This window comes from Misgurnus anguillicaudatus, unplaced genomic scaffold (genome assembly GCF_027580225.2).
Source record: "Misgurnus anguillicaudatus unplaced genomic scaffold, ASM2758022v2 HiC_scaffold_29, whole genome shotgun sequence".
Lineage (NCBI taxonomy): Eukaryota > Metazoa > Chordata > Actinopteri > Cypriniformes > Cobitidae > Misgurnus > Misgurnus anguillicaudatus.
The window spans coordinates 3,806,898-3,824,004 of record NW_027395279.1 but is presented as its reverse complement, the minus strand read 5'-3'; the positions used below and the strand labels follow the sequence as shown (position 1 = coordinate 3,824,004).

The 17,107-nt window shown below is 39.7% G+C and overlaps 1 protein-coding gene across 1 annotated transcript; it reads right to left on the bottom strand.

Moving 5' to 3' along the window:
- Positions 1-781: 781 nt before the first annotated feature.
- On the bottom strand, positions 782-15,863 carry LOC141349001 (probable G-protein coupled receptor 139). Its single transcript, XM_073865162.1, has 2 exons — positions 15,492-15,863; positions 782-3,713 (listed from the first exon to the last, which is right to left on the bottom strand). The coding sequence occupies exons 1-2, from the start codon at positions 15,613-15,615 to the stop codon at positions 2,749-2,751; spliced, it is 1,089 nt and encodes a 362-aa protein (XP_073721263.1). The 5' UTR covers positions 15,616-15,863; the 3' UTR covers positions 782-2,748.
- Positions 15,864-17,107: the final 1,244 nt, after the last annotated feature.

Here is a 17,107-nt window from a genome sequence, read left to right as displayed (position 1 = left end):
TTCACTGATATGCTCACACAAAAATCGCTGCAAAATACGCATTCCAACAGGTTTTATCGTAGTTTTTGCCAACTCCATTGACTTGTATTAGTTGTGCTGTGATGTATGGTATTACTCCGCGCCGGGAACTTTGTTTCTATTCTTGCAATTGGCAATGGCGGATTAGCGCCACCAACTGGGCCGGAGTGTCTATTATTCAAGCTCTAAGCGGAAGAATGTACACGTGTGAGGCGTTTGAAAAAATAGGTCCACAAGTTAACAACGAATGCTAAAACAGCTGTTGGAAAGCATCTTTTGCAGCGATTTTTGTGTGAGCATATCAGTGAACACCCCTGACCACTCGGTGAGTTTCACGTCTTTGTAAACGAAAGTTAAATGCATTTTAGGAAGGACTGTTCCAGTGCACCATTAAACCCATTGTAGAGGTGTGAGGTGAAACGCAAACAAGCGAAAATTCTCAGGGCAGCTGCATATGTCGAAAATTCAGTCAAAACCGTTCTATTTCACCATAAACAATCGGAAAACAGGGCTTTAAGTGTAAAATACCGAACTTGTCCTTTAACTATAGACCTGATATAGTATGAGTAACGCACATCTAACGAAAATAAACTTGAATGTGGTTACGTGACATTGGAGTTAAAAAAATCTAAAGTTTACTTTCATGTGCTCACGTGAAACTTTCACGTGTTTAAGTAAAAATTGTGCATGCTCGCGTGAAATTTGCGCGTGCTTATGTGAAACTTTCATGTGCTCATGCGAAACCTTCATGTGCAGATTTTTTTTTAAAGTTTAGTTTTGCGTGTGCACATGAAACTTTCGCTTTCACGTGCGCACGCGATAGTTGCACGTGAGCACTCGATAGTCTCACGTGTGCACGCGAATCTAAACTATATTTAAAGGAACAGTATGTAAGAAATGTATATTAATTAATCATAAAATGGCCCTGATATGTCACTAGACATTAAGAGACCATTTTCATTTCAAATACTTATATCACTGACAGTGGTCCGGCCAGGATATTGTCATTTAAAAAGTGGAGTTGCAGCCCTCAACTGATGTTTATGTTGTCATGTTGTGTATTGGCCACCAGTTGTGTGATTGCAATACCAGTTTTGGCCACAATCCTACATACTGTTCCTTTAATTTTTTCTCCATGCCCCTTTAGGGGCTCCATACGTTTTTGCTAAAATACGTGGATTTTTGCTCAAATAACTTGTGGTATGTATGATATAAAGTCAACAGTGATTACAAGGGGTTTGGTTTCATTTATTTATTTTATTTCATTTATTTTTGGGCTATGATTCGATATCTATTAAAGGGCATTTCATAAGACTTTTTTAAGATGTCAAATAAATCTTTGGTGTCCCCAGATGGTGCCGTGGTTGGATAGTGCAGATCATCAAGGGGAGCCAATTTTCAATGACCTAATTTTTCACATGCTTGCAGAGGATGGTTTACCAAAACTAAGTTACTGGGTTGATCTTTTTTCACATTTTCAAGGTTGGTAGAAGCACTGGGGACCCAATTATAGCACTTAAATATGAAAAAAGTCAAAAAGTCAAATTTCCCCTTTAAATTTTCACTAACAGCCAGCAAATTTTGCCTTGCTTTAGCCTAGACATCTGTGCGGTGTTTGGACGTCTTTTAAATGCATAATTGCTTCCTGGGTATTCCTTGTGTGTGCGCGCACTTGATAAATGAATCTTGTTCTGATTCTGACCTTGTCTAAACAGAGGCCACACATTTAAGTTGTCGACCTTATCTATGCACACGTAGTGTATAGTTTAAATATGTCTCTGATATGACCCGCTGTTAAAGCGCTCCGGATGGCAGACTCTGCGAAGATAAATGAAGGTGGTTTTCCCCAGTAGTTCACTCCAGAGAAAGGGATTGATTTATTTGGAAAGTGCTTTCAATCCCATTTCTCTTTTCTTGGGGCTGCAAAGGACAAAGAAGTGTGTTGATGTGTTTGTGTGCTAGGAGTAACAAAGTCTTGATTATTTTTCGAAAGGAAATCCTTCCACATAATGAAAGTCTATATTGGCTGAAAAGATCATGAACACTATGTATTTTTTGCCTTTATTCTAACATTTAACAGTCAGTTGCACCACAAGCCTTTTAATGCAGAGTCTGTGTATTCATGTTGTGTCATCATTTTTCATCAGACAGCGATATCAAAGCAGTATCTGAGCATATCTAAAGGGAGGATTCTTTAATAAGAGCTTGTGCTGTTTGCGATCGGCCCTTGGAGACCAGCATTGTTTTTTTAATGTCACAAAGGTCTTGAAAGGTGAGAGTCTAAAGATGGCTCACATACAGTAACATGTCATTGAGGACATGTCCATTTTCTTTCTCCATTAGTGAATGTTGCTTTGGTGTGCATTTAACTAAAAACAGCATGCTGGAGACTCCAAAATCTTCAAATGTATTGATGGGTATACTGGTTGTCTTCACCTAGAGCACGAGTCACAAGTTGATTTTGACGTCAAGACCTTTTTTTTGCATTAATATCCTGAAAGGCATCGCCATCGCTTACTGGCCGGTTTGTTTTTGCCTAAGAAGACTCTGAACCACATTCTTGGCCTTTAAACCCCCTCAGATATCTCTGAACCTGGATTTCTTATTGAGGCACTTTCAAAAACCCAGTTGGTGCCATCTGCTCACCATCACTAACCTTCTTCCCGAGGTTGGGCAAGACTTCTCCTCGAGCTTGCCAGAAGACTCACTAGCCTTTGTACATTATGGCGTTCAAGAAGATATGCAGACGGGCTTGCCGTTCTTATCGTACTGGTACACCAGCATCTTGATGCAGTGGGAATTTGCTGGTGAGATCCACGGGCTGCTGGTGATGGAGAAATTGTGACTTGCGTAAAAATGTGGTGGCTGTTTCCGACATCGGAACAAAGCCTTTAGCACCGTGGCGGCCATCCTGCGAAAGCGCTTGCTGATGAAACAGTACAAGAAGAAGTTGACGCCGGTGTTGAGCAATGCGAGCATGTTTGCAACATCCGTGACCAGGTGCAGTAGCCGGGCGTCTGCTGGCAACGTTGGCTGTTTCGTGTACAGGTGATAGAGGATCATGAGAGTGCGTGGCGCCCACAGTACGGCGAACACAGAGGTGATCGCCAGCAGGATTGCCGTGGTCTTTCCAGTGGAGTAGCCACGCAGACGGAAGCAGCTACGCCGGCAACGAAGCTTCCGTACGATGATGGCGTTGAGTGAGAAGAATACAGAGCAGGGGAGCAGATAGACCGTGGCACAGTGGACCCACACAAGCACATGTTGCCCGGCGCTGCTCCGCCCACCGCCGCTGGCTCCTGGCAGCCCGTGCCACAGCTCTGGCCACCAATAGTATGGAGTGCTGCTGATCAGACAGCCAACGTACACGGCCAGGATGACTTTGCGAGTTCGGGCCGGGTACGAGACGGTGTGGTAGCGTAGTGGATGGCACACAGCGATGTATCTGTCTATGGTCAGGGGCACCGTGATCCAGATGGAAGTGTGGATGGAGGAGAACTCCAGGACCTGCACAGCCTTGTTGAGGGAGTGAGGCAGAGGAGCACCTAAAATGAAGTCCTCCAACAGAAAGTCCACAAACACGATGAGTATCAGGACCAGTATGTCAGCTATAGCCAGGGCCAGTAGGTAGTTGTAGGATGATTTTTGTCGTCGCAGCACCAGCTGGGAAAGGATGATCACCGTCAAGATGTTTGCTGTGGATTGTGAGAAGAAATGAAGAGAGCAGAAGTTAAAAGCTGCACAATTTTATGCAGAGACGTTATGGATGCGAGTGCTGCAGATAGGTCACACACATGCCATGACATTCACACACATGCTCAGATTCACTGACATTCACACATATACACCTACGCTCACACACATGCAATGACATGCAAACACACGCTCACATGCACACATGGACTCACATTAAAACAAACCTTCAATTTACATGCATGCATTGTCAGTCAGACAAATGCATGCGCTAACAACATGAATTTACACACACATGCAATGGCATCCACATGCATGCAGTTGCATTCACACGAATGTATTCACATTCACACGCATGCAGTCACATTCACACGCATCCAATATCGCAACCACGTGCATGCAACCACAATCACACACATGCAATCACATTTACATGCATCCAGTCACATTCATACACATGTAATCGCATTCACGCACATTAATTTACATGCATGCAATAACGGCCACGCACATGCAGTCACATGCATATAATCGCATACACACGCATGCATTCACATTTACGTGCAAGCACTGGCAATCACATGCATGAACTTGCATGCACTCGCATGAACTTGCATGCACTGGCATGAACTTGCATGCACTGGCATGAACTTGCATGCACTGGCATGAACTTGCATGCACTCGCATTCACACACATGCGCTCACATTCACACATAAGCTCTGAAATCACATGAATTCACATTCACATGCATGCACTTGCATTCACATGCATGAACTTGCATGCACTTGCATTCACACACATGCGCTCACATTCACACATAAGCTCTGAAAATCACATGAATTCACATTCACATGCATGCACTTGCATTCACACGCATGAACTTGCATGCACTCGCATTCACACACATGCGCTCGGATTCACACATAAGTGCTCATATTCACATGCAAGTGCTCTCATTCACCCACGTGCTCAAGTTAACACACGTTTGAAACCTGTGACACACATGTGAGCACTTGACCCTGTGAGACCCTTCCTGTCTGTCTGTGACCTTCAATAAAGAAAGACTGAAGAAGCAGTGGCAACAAGTGCACAATTACATCCAATCTCTGGTGCTTACACAGCACTTAACAAACATGTCACAATGACCTGCACTTAGGGAACCAAGGATGCCCAGACCCTCTCATCCACCCATTCTTACTCTTTCAACCAAACCTGTATTGTTCCACAGGCCACGCACAGGCAACGTGAGATCTAAAGGTAGATGAAATGACCAGAGATTGTCGAGACCTTTCTATGTGATAAAAAGAGTGCACGCACAAAAGTGCTGCCATTATTTAAGCCAAACGATTTAACACAGCGGTAGAGGACACATGGAGGGCAAAGCCTCATTACAAAAGATCTCGGGAAACATTTTGAGGTGAGTATGTTGACCTGAAAAGTGCATGTTTGATTAAAAGCACACATCCTTTGTAATTCCTTCCCTAACCCAGATTCATCCTGATAGCCTGTGATGATGTGAACTATATTTGCTTTGGGAAATATTTGTTCATTCAAGATTACAAGATCACACTAATGAGACTCATTCATTTATTTATGCATTTGGCAGATGATTTTATCCAATGCGACTTACAGTGATTTACAATGTGTAGTTTTTTTATCTGTATGTGTGTTCCCTGGGATCAAACCTACTGTTTGACTTTTTGCACCGCTAACGCAATGCTCTACTGCACTATACAGAAGCACAGACTGAAAAATGTTATGATAATTTGCATCTAATTTTTCTTCAGTGAATCCACTACCATCACCCGAGTCTTACGTTACCTTTGTCCACAGTGTTTTAACACACCTGTCTGAAAGCCCATCACACTGCTAACAAAGATTTGGATCACATATGCCAGTCTGGAGTTTGGGAATTTGCATCTTACAGTTTCAGAACATCATCTGATTACAAATTGCACTCAAGTTTTACATTTTCACATTTGCATAAATGCTGGCAGACACACAAGCAACAGAAACAACTTTGCACGGTCTGCGTAATTACGTTTTAAGATGCAAGTCATGTTTTACCTTTCCTGAAGTTCACACGGACACAAAAAGCATGAAATTCTTTCACAGTGTAATTTCTTATCGTATCCAATCCACCAAGCTTCGCTCCCAGAGGAACATGGTTGCTCTCTTACATAGCTCAGGAGATTTAGTGGAGTTTCATTAAAATGTTTCAACCTTTGATGTTTTGTACAAACGGCTCCAGGGGAAATAAAAACAGATGAGCCATTTTTCACATACAGTAGACATACAGCTTTATTAATAACGAGGATAGCATAGCTCATATAAGTCGGTTCTGGAAGGATCTTCGAAAGCTTGGTGTTTCTGTCAGCCTGAGCCCAATTTGAGAATTTTGTGTCGAAATTCTGTTTCTGGATCAGTTTTACTTTATTAAAGCGGAGTATTCTCTACATTATGCTATTGATAGTCTTGTCTTGTATTTTCATGTATTTTGTGTACTTTGCGTATTTCCTTGTACTTTCTGGCTTTAAAATTTAGATCTCATATTTTGTCTTTTCTTAAAGAGCACCTATTGTCCAATTCATGTTTTTAAATTTCCTTTGGTGTGTACGTGTGTATTAGTACGTGTTAACAATATGCAAAATGTACAAAGTAAACAATGACGCGAGTTATCGGGCCCTATTTTAACGATCTAAGCGCATTGTCTAAAGCGCACAGCGCAACGTCTAAATGGGCGTGCCCGAATCCACTTTTGCTAATTTAACGACGGGAAAAATGGTTTGTGCGCCGAGCGCAAGGTCGAAAAGGGTTGGTCCTATTTTTTAAATGAGCAATGGGAGTATTTTGGGCGTAACGTGCAATAAACCAATGAGACTCTCAGCTCTCATCCCCTTTAAAAGCCTGTTGCGCTGGCGCTATGTCTAATCCCTATTTTAGAGTTTGTAAACTGAAAAACTAAGCGGAGGAAGAAGATCCCCAGTTTAAGATTAATGTTAAATAATTGTGTTGTTTTACACTTTTATTGAAATTGTTATTTTTTTATTAAAACCTTTAAAACCCGTTTTCTTTTAGTCATGGAAGTAAAAAAGCAGGCTTATAGTTGCTTTAAATGTATGGCTATCCAATATCATAAAAAAAAATTACAAGTATGTAAGAAAAGGTGTGTACTGTAAAAATACTTTATTTGTTACAAACAGGAGATAAAGAATTTACAAACGGCCCTCCTCAAGGTTCAGCACTTGGACAGCGTCAGTTTTTTTAAGCATTACTTAAAAAGGTACAGATTCATCATATACAGTAAATCCGTGAGGTAGCATTTAAAAACATTTAAAAATAGATGCATTTGTTTAAAGCAAAGCATTTATTTACTTACCAGGCTGCAGGTGATGCAGCTCTTTGCGCCTTCTAACGTCTCATAATTAGTCCTCATTTATGTCTAAGAGACTCAATAAGAATCTTTTACATTTAATCCTTTAATCTTTCATATTTAAAAACTTTTTTGTACTACTGTGCATTTATGTGTGTGATGATCAAACCCGCGTTGTCCTCCCGTTTATAGGGGCATATTACTAATGCGCTTTTTAAATAACAAAAAAACATATTGCGCCATTGACTTTAGACTTTAGAGCAGGTTTTTGTTGGTCAATGCGCCTGAACACACCTCGTTTTCAGACCAGAATGCCCATGGGCGCAAAAGGGGGCGCAAATGCATTTGTTATTTATTTATACAATGCGGCGCTAAACGTGAAAATTATAATTGCGCAGGGTGGAAACTAGCAAAAGACACTTTGCGTCGCTCATTGCGCTGCATTGCGCCGAGTGTAAGATAGAGCCCATCGTCTCCAACGTAAATCTCTTTTCTTGAACTACAACAAACACACGGATTGTAGGCAACAAATTACTTCCTGGGATTGGTGATGTAGAAAAAACGTAAAGCCTGGTAAGGAGCGTCAAATTAAAAAAATCACAACCTACAGATTAACTGGCCAATCAGGGACACAGAGCTTTTCAAAATCAGAGCGTTTGAGAAAGGCAGGGATATCTGGAGCTACCAAAATGTACGGTATGTGGAAAATAATGTGTTTTTTAACCATAAACCACGCAAACACATTGCATTATACCAAATACACAAAATAACGTTGTTTTTAGCAATTAAATAGGTTCTCTTTAAGCTTAAGCTGTGACACTTGTCAAATTAGTTAAAAAACAACCAAACGCTATGCCAGTACAGATAACTGGGTTGCAAGTAACAGCATTATAGATTTAGTTGAGCTGTCACTCAGTTGATGACATTGATGTATGTTTGTAATTGATGGATACAGTCAAGAAAGAAGATGAAGATCTCTGAGGTAAAGGGTTGTTTGTAGTACTCGAGACCGGTATCTTGATCTTTAAGGTCTTGATCTTGGCTGTCTTTGGTCTCAGTCTTGTCTTGGTCTCAGACTTCATGGTCTCTGGATTTTATTTCAAGACTGGTCAAGACCACAACTGGGGGAATTCAGCCCAGTCTCCCGAAATTTCGTTATATCAGTCGATAGTCACGTAACTTTTTGATTATTTTTTCTTGATATTATCACGAATTTCCGCATTTTTTTTCGTGATTGTATAACGAATTCCTGTTTTCGTGTGATTATCACGTATTGGTTTCTCAACTGTTTTGTCCTATTTTCTTACCATTTTCGCCTCGGTTTAAGTTTAGATTTACATAAAATGACATCCATACCCAAACCCAACTCTAACCCTAATGCCAGGCGACATATAAAAAAAGAAATCAGAAAAAATAGTATAAACCAATACATAAAGTGACATTCTGATGCAAGCACCAAATCTAACCCTAAACCGAAACGACAATGGTAAGAAAATAGGACAAAACAGTTTATTAACCAATACGTGATAATCACACAAAAACAGGAATTCGCTATACGGTCACGAAAAAAAATTGTGATAATATCACGAAAAATAATCAAACATTTACGTGACTATATCACGAAACCTTGTGCGACTGGGTAAGGGAATTACCCTAAATTGCTGGTGCATTGTCTGATTTATGCGTTTTATAACATCATTAATAAATGAAAAATGTCTGGCTTTAAAAGCAATCATTAACCCTTTTCACATAGACATTCCGGAAAAAACACGGAAAATGCATCCTGGAATTTTCCGGGATCGTTAGATTTTTTTTGTTCATTCACACTGCCATGATTTGCCGGCATCTGCAAGGTCCCGGAAAGACACGTGACCTGTTTAAAGTCCTCCTCACTACGACACGCTCATTACGGCATTGTTTCGGCTTCTTGTTCACACAGAGGGGTTTCCATGTATCTTACTAGGTCCTCTTTCTGGCAACGATCTCAGAAGATTTACGGAACGTGTTTGTGTTCACACAGACGCATGTCTGGCAATTTTACGGGTATTTTCTGGGACCAAAGGTCTGTGTGAATGGGGTAATTGACTTATTTCCTATTTGATTTCTTTTGTTACTGTTGTGCCCGTAAAGAGCTGAATGGGGGATTGTCCAAAAAGAAATTTGTCAACAAATAATACAAAGGCCTACAATATCCATCCACAATAATTCCATAAATTCTTTGATGGTCTTGGTCTTGTATCGGTCTCGAGTGTCTTTGGTCTCTGTCCTGTTTTGGTCTCAGCCCCTAAAGTCTTGGTCTTGATCTCGACACCCTCTGGGCTTTGTCTCAGTTTAGTTGGTCTTGACTACAACACTGAAAAAGTGTCTGGTACAAAGATACAGTGCACTTTAAGAAAGCTATATTTTATGTTACCTAAGACTTTATCTAACACATTTAATAGTAACAAAATTCATGATTTGTGCTTTAATGTAAAGCTATTAGTGAAAAGTGCCTCATTTCGTTCATTTACTTTGCCCATTCATTTAAGTGAGTGTTAAAGTTGAGTGCAGACTGTGTGCTAAACATCAGTGATGATGTGTGTGTCTGTCTATAGTCTCTGTGTTTCAGACTTTTTTGTCTACATTATGTCTAGCAGTGTGTAGTCAAACATTAAATCCAGTTTTTTAAACAGTTGGCTGTACTCTCAAATCTCTCTTTTATTCTTTTATCCTTGCTGTTCTGCTGTTACTTTTCTGTCTTTGTACAGTTGTCTCAGGATTTCTCTTTGACTGAATTAATCTTCCCTGCTGAGAACGCAGCATGTTTAGGCAAACAAAACTGAATCTACTGCGGCTGAAGGTTGTGCATTTCCTGACATTTCCATTAAGCTGTGGTCAACTCTGTAAACGTATTGATTTCACCTGACTCCTGTCTCTGGGGACGTAAACAGGAGCAACCCATTTTAACCACACAGTCTGCTTTGTTTCTATTTAGGCAGTGTGTGTGTGTCGTTTTTCAGAATACTGGCATACAACTTTTTTGCATACTGTACACAGTTCACTATATGCATTACAAAGCGTTTAAAAAAATGTGGATGACATCAAAATACCGCAAGAGCAACTTGGAAGCATACAGAGCAGTCGATTTCCGAATTGTTCTTGCAATATTTCGAGGTCATGAGCTTGTCAGTTCTTGATGTCGAACACACCTACTCTTGTCCTCCAATCAAACATACAACGCCATCGCAAAAAAGTTTTTAAACAATTCGGAAAAGGAATATATCGCAAAACAGTCGCATGATCATTCTTTAAACATAGCGTGGTATGTTTGATTGGAGGACAAGACACAAGAGGTTGGTTCGACTTTGTGACATCACAAAAATCAGCTAGCACATGACCAAAAAAAAATGCGAGAGTAATTCGGAAGTTGACTGCTCTGTATTATTTCGAGTCGCTCTCAAAGGATTTTGATGTCATGTGCTTGTTGTTGCCATGGTGTTTGAGACCACAAAATTACTTTTTAGTCGCAATGAAAACGCATTTAGAACGCTATAGTTTTGCGCTAATCTTTAATTGAAATGCACCAATTGTCATCTCTCTCTTTTAAGGCTTAAAACTTAATAAAATATTTGATTTAATTCAGTCTCATTTTGGTTATTTTATAGATTGTAATCTGTTTATTACTTTTTCTAATTATAATTAAACATTGACCTACTACCTATGTTAAAATCATCTCCTGTACTAGAGATAAAACTGCACAATAGGACAAACCCAACAGCTGGGTTTAGGTTAACTTTAACCCAAAATGCGTTGAAATGAGTTATTTCACCTCCTGGTTTGGTCAAATATAGATTCATTTAAACCAACAGTTGGGTTTCTAGTAGGCTAATCATGGGCTGAAACAACTCAACATAATTTTTCAAGCGTACTGTATTTCTGTAAGGGACAAACATACTTAATTATTTATCTGGCTTTATATTAAAAAATTGAGCTCACTATAGCAGCATGTGAATAGAGAAGATTAACCGTTTATTTTAAAGACCCCAATATTCTCACACGTGTCTCCTCTAACCTCTTCAGATGAATTAATGTGCAATGAAAAATTTGAGGTCTTAATAAGAAATCAAATCAAAAACATGCACTCAAAATGTATAGCTCTATACTTTTACTGTATGACAACAAGAAGATCATTTGTATTTCTTTTGAATGTATATACATAAATGATACTTGAAATAAGATTTCCAATAAGACTCTCAAACTGTGAAAGTGCAAACCTCTTAAAATAGATTCACTCACACGCTCTCAACATCCATGACACAAATGCGAATACTCTCACAAAAACACTTTTCTCATTCAGACAGCAACCGCTCCGATCGTTTTCCTGAATTGGAAATCATTGGCTTCACCTCTTAACTAAGGAACAGTGGTGGCCGGTGACTTCTTTTTTGAGGACAAAGCTCTTCAAAACATTTATTTAGTCCATTATGTGTGTGGCTAATCATGTCATAATGTGTTCAGCGCGTCATTTCAAAATACGTGCCTGCTGCAGACACTTCAAAGGGGTTTATGATAAAAGACACGCTTGTGTAATCAGAGTTTAGTGTTAAGTGAGCGCCTTGTAAGTATTTTGTAAACGTGAGCATCTCTTTAATCATAAACCCTTTCGACGCGTGTGCAGCAGGTACGTATTTTGACATGACGCATGGTTAACATGACGCACCAAACATATATTTCCCTCAGAAGAGAAGTTACCAGCCACCACTGATAAGGAATAACAGCAGGCAGGCGGGTAATGTGGAGTTGGTGAATGATCGTTAGTGATATAGAGATTAATTCTGGATAAACACCCTCCATCTCCAATATAGAAATCACTAGAAGGCACAAATCAAACAGTCTCCACTTTAACGGCTGTACTTTACAGAATGGAATGAAATAAGATCAACCTTCTCCAATTAGTGACCTTAATGTGCTTAACCTCTAACAATCAATTCACAGCGGCCGGTGAGTTCATCTCTAACACACACTGCTACATCACACACGGTGTCTGATTTATCAATGAACATTTGGGCTCTTGAATGTAACCCTCTGTCCAATAGTTTAGTGCTTTTGTGGTCACTCAAACAACATTTCTGTTTGTTGCAAGAAAATTATTATTTTTTTGGCACGTATCTCTACACAAACATATTAGCATCTACCTCATTCGACTACTAACTGACAGCTGAATCTGTGGCAACACTGTGTATTTAGACACAATAGCTTTGAGAAATCTATGAGAAATATTTTAAATTTTTAAGGGGGGGGGGGGGGTAACGCATTACAAGTAAACGCGCATTACGTAATAATATTATTTTCTAAAGCAACAAGTAAAGTAATGCATTACTTTATAAATGTACACATTAATATTTGAGTTACTTTTTAAAAAAGTAATATGAGTTATTTTTCAGTTTAATTAATTCAATTCAAAAATAAGATAATGTACTGAATTAAACTGAACTTATACATTTAGAATTATGCATTCTGAGCAGGAACAGTGTGAGTCAGAAACGGAGATAGCAAGAAAGAAAGAAAGAAAAAGTAACTTAAAAGTAACGTAAGCATTACTTTCCATGAAAAGTAACTAAGTAACACAATTAGTTACTTTTTTGAGGAGAAACTTAATATTGTAATGCATTACTTTTAAAAGTAACTTTCCCCAACACTGTGTCTATTATCATTTTACATTTTAAAGCAACACTATGTAGTTTTTTTACCTTTAAATAATGTCTCTAAAATTATTTCAGTGATAGAACAACTTTTAACTGGACAAATTTTACGGTTGCTGCAACCTGAGCAGCCTCCTAGCTGCTACAAGCACACTCTGAAAGTGGCGGTGGAGGGTAGGAAACACAGCCCCGCCCCTGCCTGCAGAAGAGTGTCTGATACCAGGCACTGTTGCGCTTTTCAACCACATGGGGGAGCTGTAAGTCATATTTACATGGAAACTACATAGTGTTGCTTTAACTTCAGTTAAGGTCATTTGGCATTTACACTGGCGGCAATCATATGTTTTCACAGTGGAAGCGCCGCGCTTTTCAAAAACACCAGCAGCTGCCATTTATTTTCCATGCTGACCGCCGGCACTCAGCACTTTTTCCGCGTTCAGCACCGAGTGCCAAGAGTTGAAAGATATTCAACTTTGAGTGAAACGCTCAGCTCTTCAATGTCACTTTTCACTCAGCCGTCCAATAACAGTGGAGGAGGGGCGGGACAAATACTACACCAACCAACCGGCGCATTGTATAACAACTGGGAAACAAAACATAAGCATCATTAGCTGAAAAAATGCTGGCAAGCGCTCACAGTCGACATCAGGTTGGTGTTTTCAGACGCGTTTAAAAGCTTTGGTGCACTGTTGTTGTTGGAGCATAAACAACATCTACAAAGTTACAATGTTTAAAGTTCAATTTTTTTTAGAAATCGCTCCTTATAAACTAGAAATAAACAGCTGGATAGACTACAAGTGAGCTACTTCCTGGGTTAGTGACATCATGAACCCACATTTGCATAATCCTGGCCACAATCCATTAAAAAATGCAGGTTTGTTTGCAGAATCTGTTAAACGGCACAGCGGTTTTTCAGCAAAGTCCTCTAAGTGCACGGAAGAAGTATTGAACGAACGACAGTGCACATACATCAAGTTGCAAAAGTTTTCTATCCAGTTAAAGGAGGTTTATCAAATATACTAGGTACCGTACTTTCCGGACTGTAAGCCGCACCGGAGTATAAGCCGAAATAACATATATAAGTCGCAGTGAACAACACGTCGCGTTTATTTAGAAAATTATTTCACAAAATTCAAGCCGAAGAACAGACATTTAATCTGTAAAGGCGAGTTATTCAACTAAACAATAGCAGACAGAACAGCAGGCTGAAAAGATGTCTGTATGTTAAAGTAATATTATCAGTTATTTAAATGATAAATCATAGCATACAGAACTTACCTGGAAGCTTAAATAGTCTAAATTAACTGAACAAGCCAAGTAGCGTGAAGTTCGCATACTTGTCATTCCACATTACTGAATCCATTGAATTACATAAATACAGAAGCAGCATATGGCGGACTCTCGCGGCTGTAGACGGTAATGTTGTCTCTTGCCTCATAAATGTCAAAATTAATTCATACTGACTTACAAGGCACACCTGACTGTAAGACACAGCACCAGCCCAGTTATGAAAAAAAGCGGCTTATAGACCGAAACTGATTTAAAAAAAAACCTTTTACTTTTACTTAGAAAGTGCAGACTGGTGACTTTCTTTAGAAGTAGAGATTTTTGCTTATACTTATATGGTGACATATGTGAAAATAAGGCATTTCACTTACTGACTAAAAACCTTTTTATTGCAATTAAAGTGAAGTGAGTGAACCTAATCATAAGAGCCTGATTAAAAAATGCAAATTTACAAGAAAACATCCCAGACGCACTTAGAGGGTTTATTTGTCCTTTGCTTTAAAACCCTTCAATCACAGCTGTTTTAATTCAACCTATCTTTCCTTTTCATCTTTCCACACCATCCCTTCTCCACGCTTTTGTCACGTCCTATGCATGATTCCTTTGAGACTCGTCCATCTCCCACCTGCTCTCCATTTCTGCCTCTTCTATCGCCTCCATCTACCCGAATCACTGGCAGGTGTGATGACTCGAATCTGATCACCGTGCCTCTATTCGACTCCCGATCTGCGTCCAACCCGAAAATCTTACTGTCGTGCAACAGGAACACAGATTGCCTGTGATGGCAAATACAAATATTTGTGTAAACCTCTCAAGCTAAGTGCGTCGCTCAAGGGCGCAGTGATTTATCTCAACCTGACAAACGAATCTTTCTCCACAGCTTGTGGTTGAAACTGTGCCATAGAGAGAGAAGATTTGATTAAATTGTTCAGAAGACGTCACACCTGCAGATAATACCATTAGATGCAAATGAGCAATCAACCTCCGATTCTGCCGGGACAAAACGCAATTTAAGTGTCCGGCAGGTTGCATATTTAACACCGGAGGCCAATTCATACGATGGCGTACTCAAGGCGTACCATTATTCATATAAGTGGCTCCTCAGGTCATTGCAGTCAAAGCCACATCTAATTTTCCCATCTGTGGAGTAAAACTGAGGCATTATACCGATCTACAATGCAATTAGCAGCCCGTGGACATGATGCGAAACAGACGAGTCGCAACAGATTGTCACTGGTGACCTTTAAAATCCACAGTCCTGGTGCCAAACAGTTGTGTCTCACAAGGTTACAGAGCACTTTGTCAAGGATGTCATCAAACAAGATTACAGCGTCTAAAGTTCAACTTGTCAACTTGCAATATGAAAAAAACATAAAACCATGCATAATCACAATTGTCTGATAATAAATGTAAATGACATGTCATGTACCGGTCTTACCAGGCAGGCCAAGGCAGAGCAGTGAACTGTAGTAGATGACAGGCAACTGTCCGAGAGGACAACCGCGAGGACTATGGGAAGTGGAGTTAGGAGACAGAACGGTGAAGATGTGACTGTGCTCCATGCCCGTCCTCGAGATGAACCACAGCCGGACGATGAGAAACAGCTCTGTCCTCGGGGGGCTGGATGATGAGAGCCGGAGAACGGCTGCGAGCGAGCGCGAGGCAGGATGATACGGAGACACGGACAGAGGTGATGAAGCCGGCGATGTGATGGGAAGTGAGACAGGGATGTGAGGAAGACTGTTTGTGTGGAGATGCGAGTGAGGGAGGGGAGGAGGGGTTGCAAGCTGCTGGGAATGAAATCTAGGGAGGCATGAACGCAAAAAGGGTGAAAATGAATGTGGGGGGGTGTAGGAGGAGAGAGAGAGAGAGAGAGGAGAGAGAGAGAGAGGTGTTAAGTGAAGTAGAGACAGACGATTCGTGTTGACACCGCTCAGAGGTGATTTCGGTGGTGACATACTCGTGCAGCGACTCATGCAAATGAGAGTCGTAGCATGACTTGACTTTTACATGACACATAAATATGACCACAGTGGACATCTAAAGATTTTGTAAAGAATTGTTTGCATCACAAAATAGGGAAGGTAAAAACTGCATCATTAATATGAAAAGTTTAGTTAAATTTTTGGGTCACTTGAATAAAATATTACTCGTGTCACTTACACCGAAGCGTTTAAACGCAACTGAAAATGGCAGGCTTGCCATCTTTTTTTAGCTAAGCATTATGATACTTCTGCTTTGTTTATCAGTCATTGAACGATGCGTCGTCTGGTGGTTGTTATATTTGTGTGATTGGATGGCCGAGTGAGAAGTGACATTGATGAGCCGAGCGTTTTACCCAAAGTTGAAAATAGCATGGACAAAACCCGCCAGCTGCTGACATTTTTGAAAAGTGCAGCGCTTCTATTGGAAACAATTGAAAAAAATACGCCAGCCGTAAACTCCTTGGTGTGCACGCCTCCTTAGTCTTTTAATCTGAGGTTGCATGCTGAAATTTTTGAAATAATTTTTGTAGACCGAAAAAGTAATTCTACTAACATATTAATTGATTTTATTATAAAACTAGTATTTTAATACTTAGGCTGAAAATTTAAAAGAAAAACAATGTATATAATCACCCTTATAATATATATGGACCAAATAAGGGATAATATATAGGCAGCCAGTTGTTATCATTGAAATAAGCCCCGACAATGTGATCTTGTACTAAATTTCATGATAAGAACTGCAATTTAGCTGCTTTTATATTATCTCACTTATTACATGGATATTTATATCATATTTAAGGTAAGGAACATTAAATATTGATTTGAAATATTTTATTTGCTTATTTTAAACGAATGCAAACCTTCCACAAGGAAAATCTGTTTACTTTCCATTTCAGGATAAGACAAGACATTAAATTGTCCAAACACATTGTTTAGATTAATCATCTGTAAATATGAATGCGTTTACATGCACCAAATAAGGAGATAACTATTTTAAAGACTGCTTATTATAGAAACCTGTTTTCATGCAAATCAATAAACCATATATGCATAAAACTGCATTTAC

Excerpts from the sequence above, each read along its gene's own strand:
- LOC141349001 (XM_073865162.1), bottom strand. The coding sequence starts at position 15,615 with ATGGAGCACAGTCACATCTTCACCGTTCTGTCTCCTAACTCCACTTCC. Across the intron at positions 3,714-15,491 it reads GCTCTGCCTTGGCCTGCCTG|CAAACATCTTGACGGTGATC; the intron begins GTAAGACCGGTA and ends CACAATCCACAG.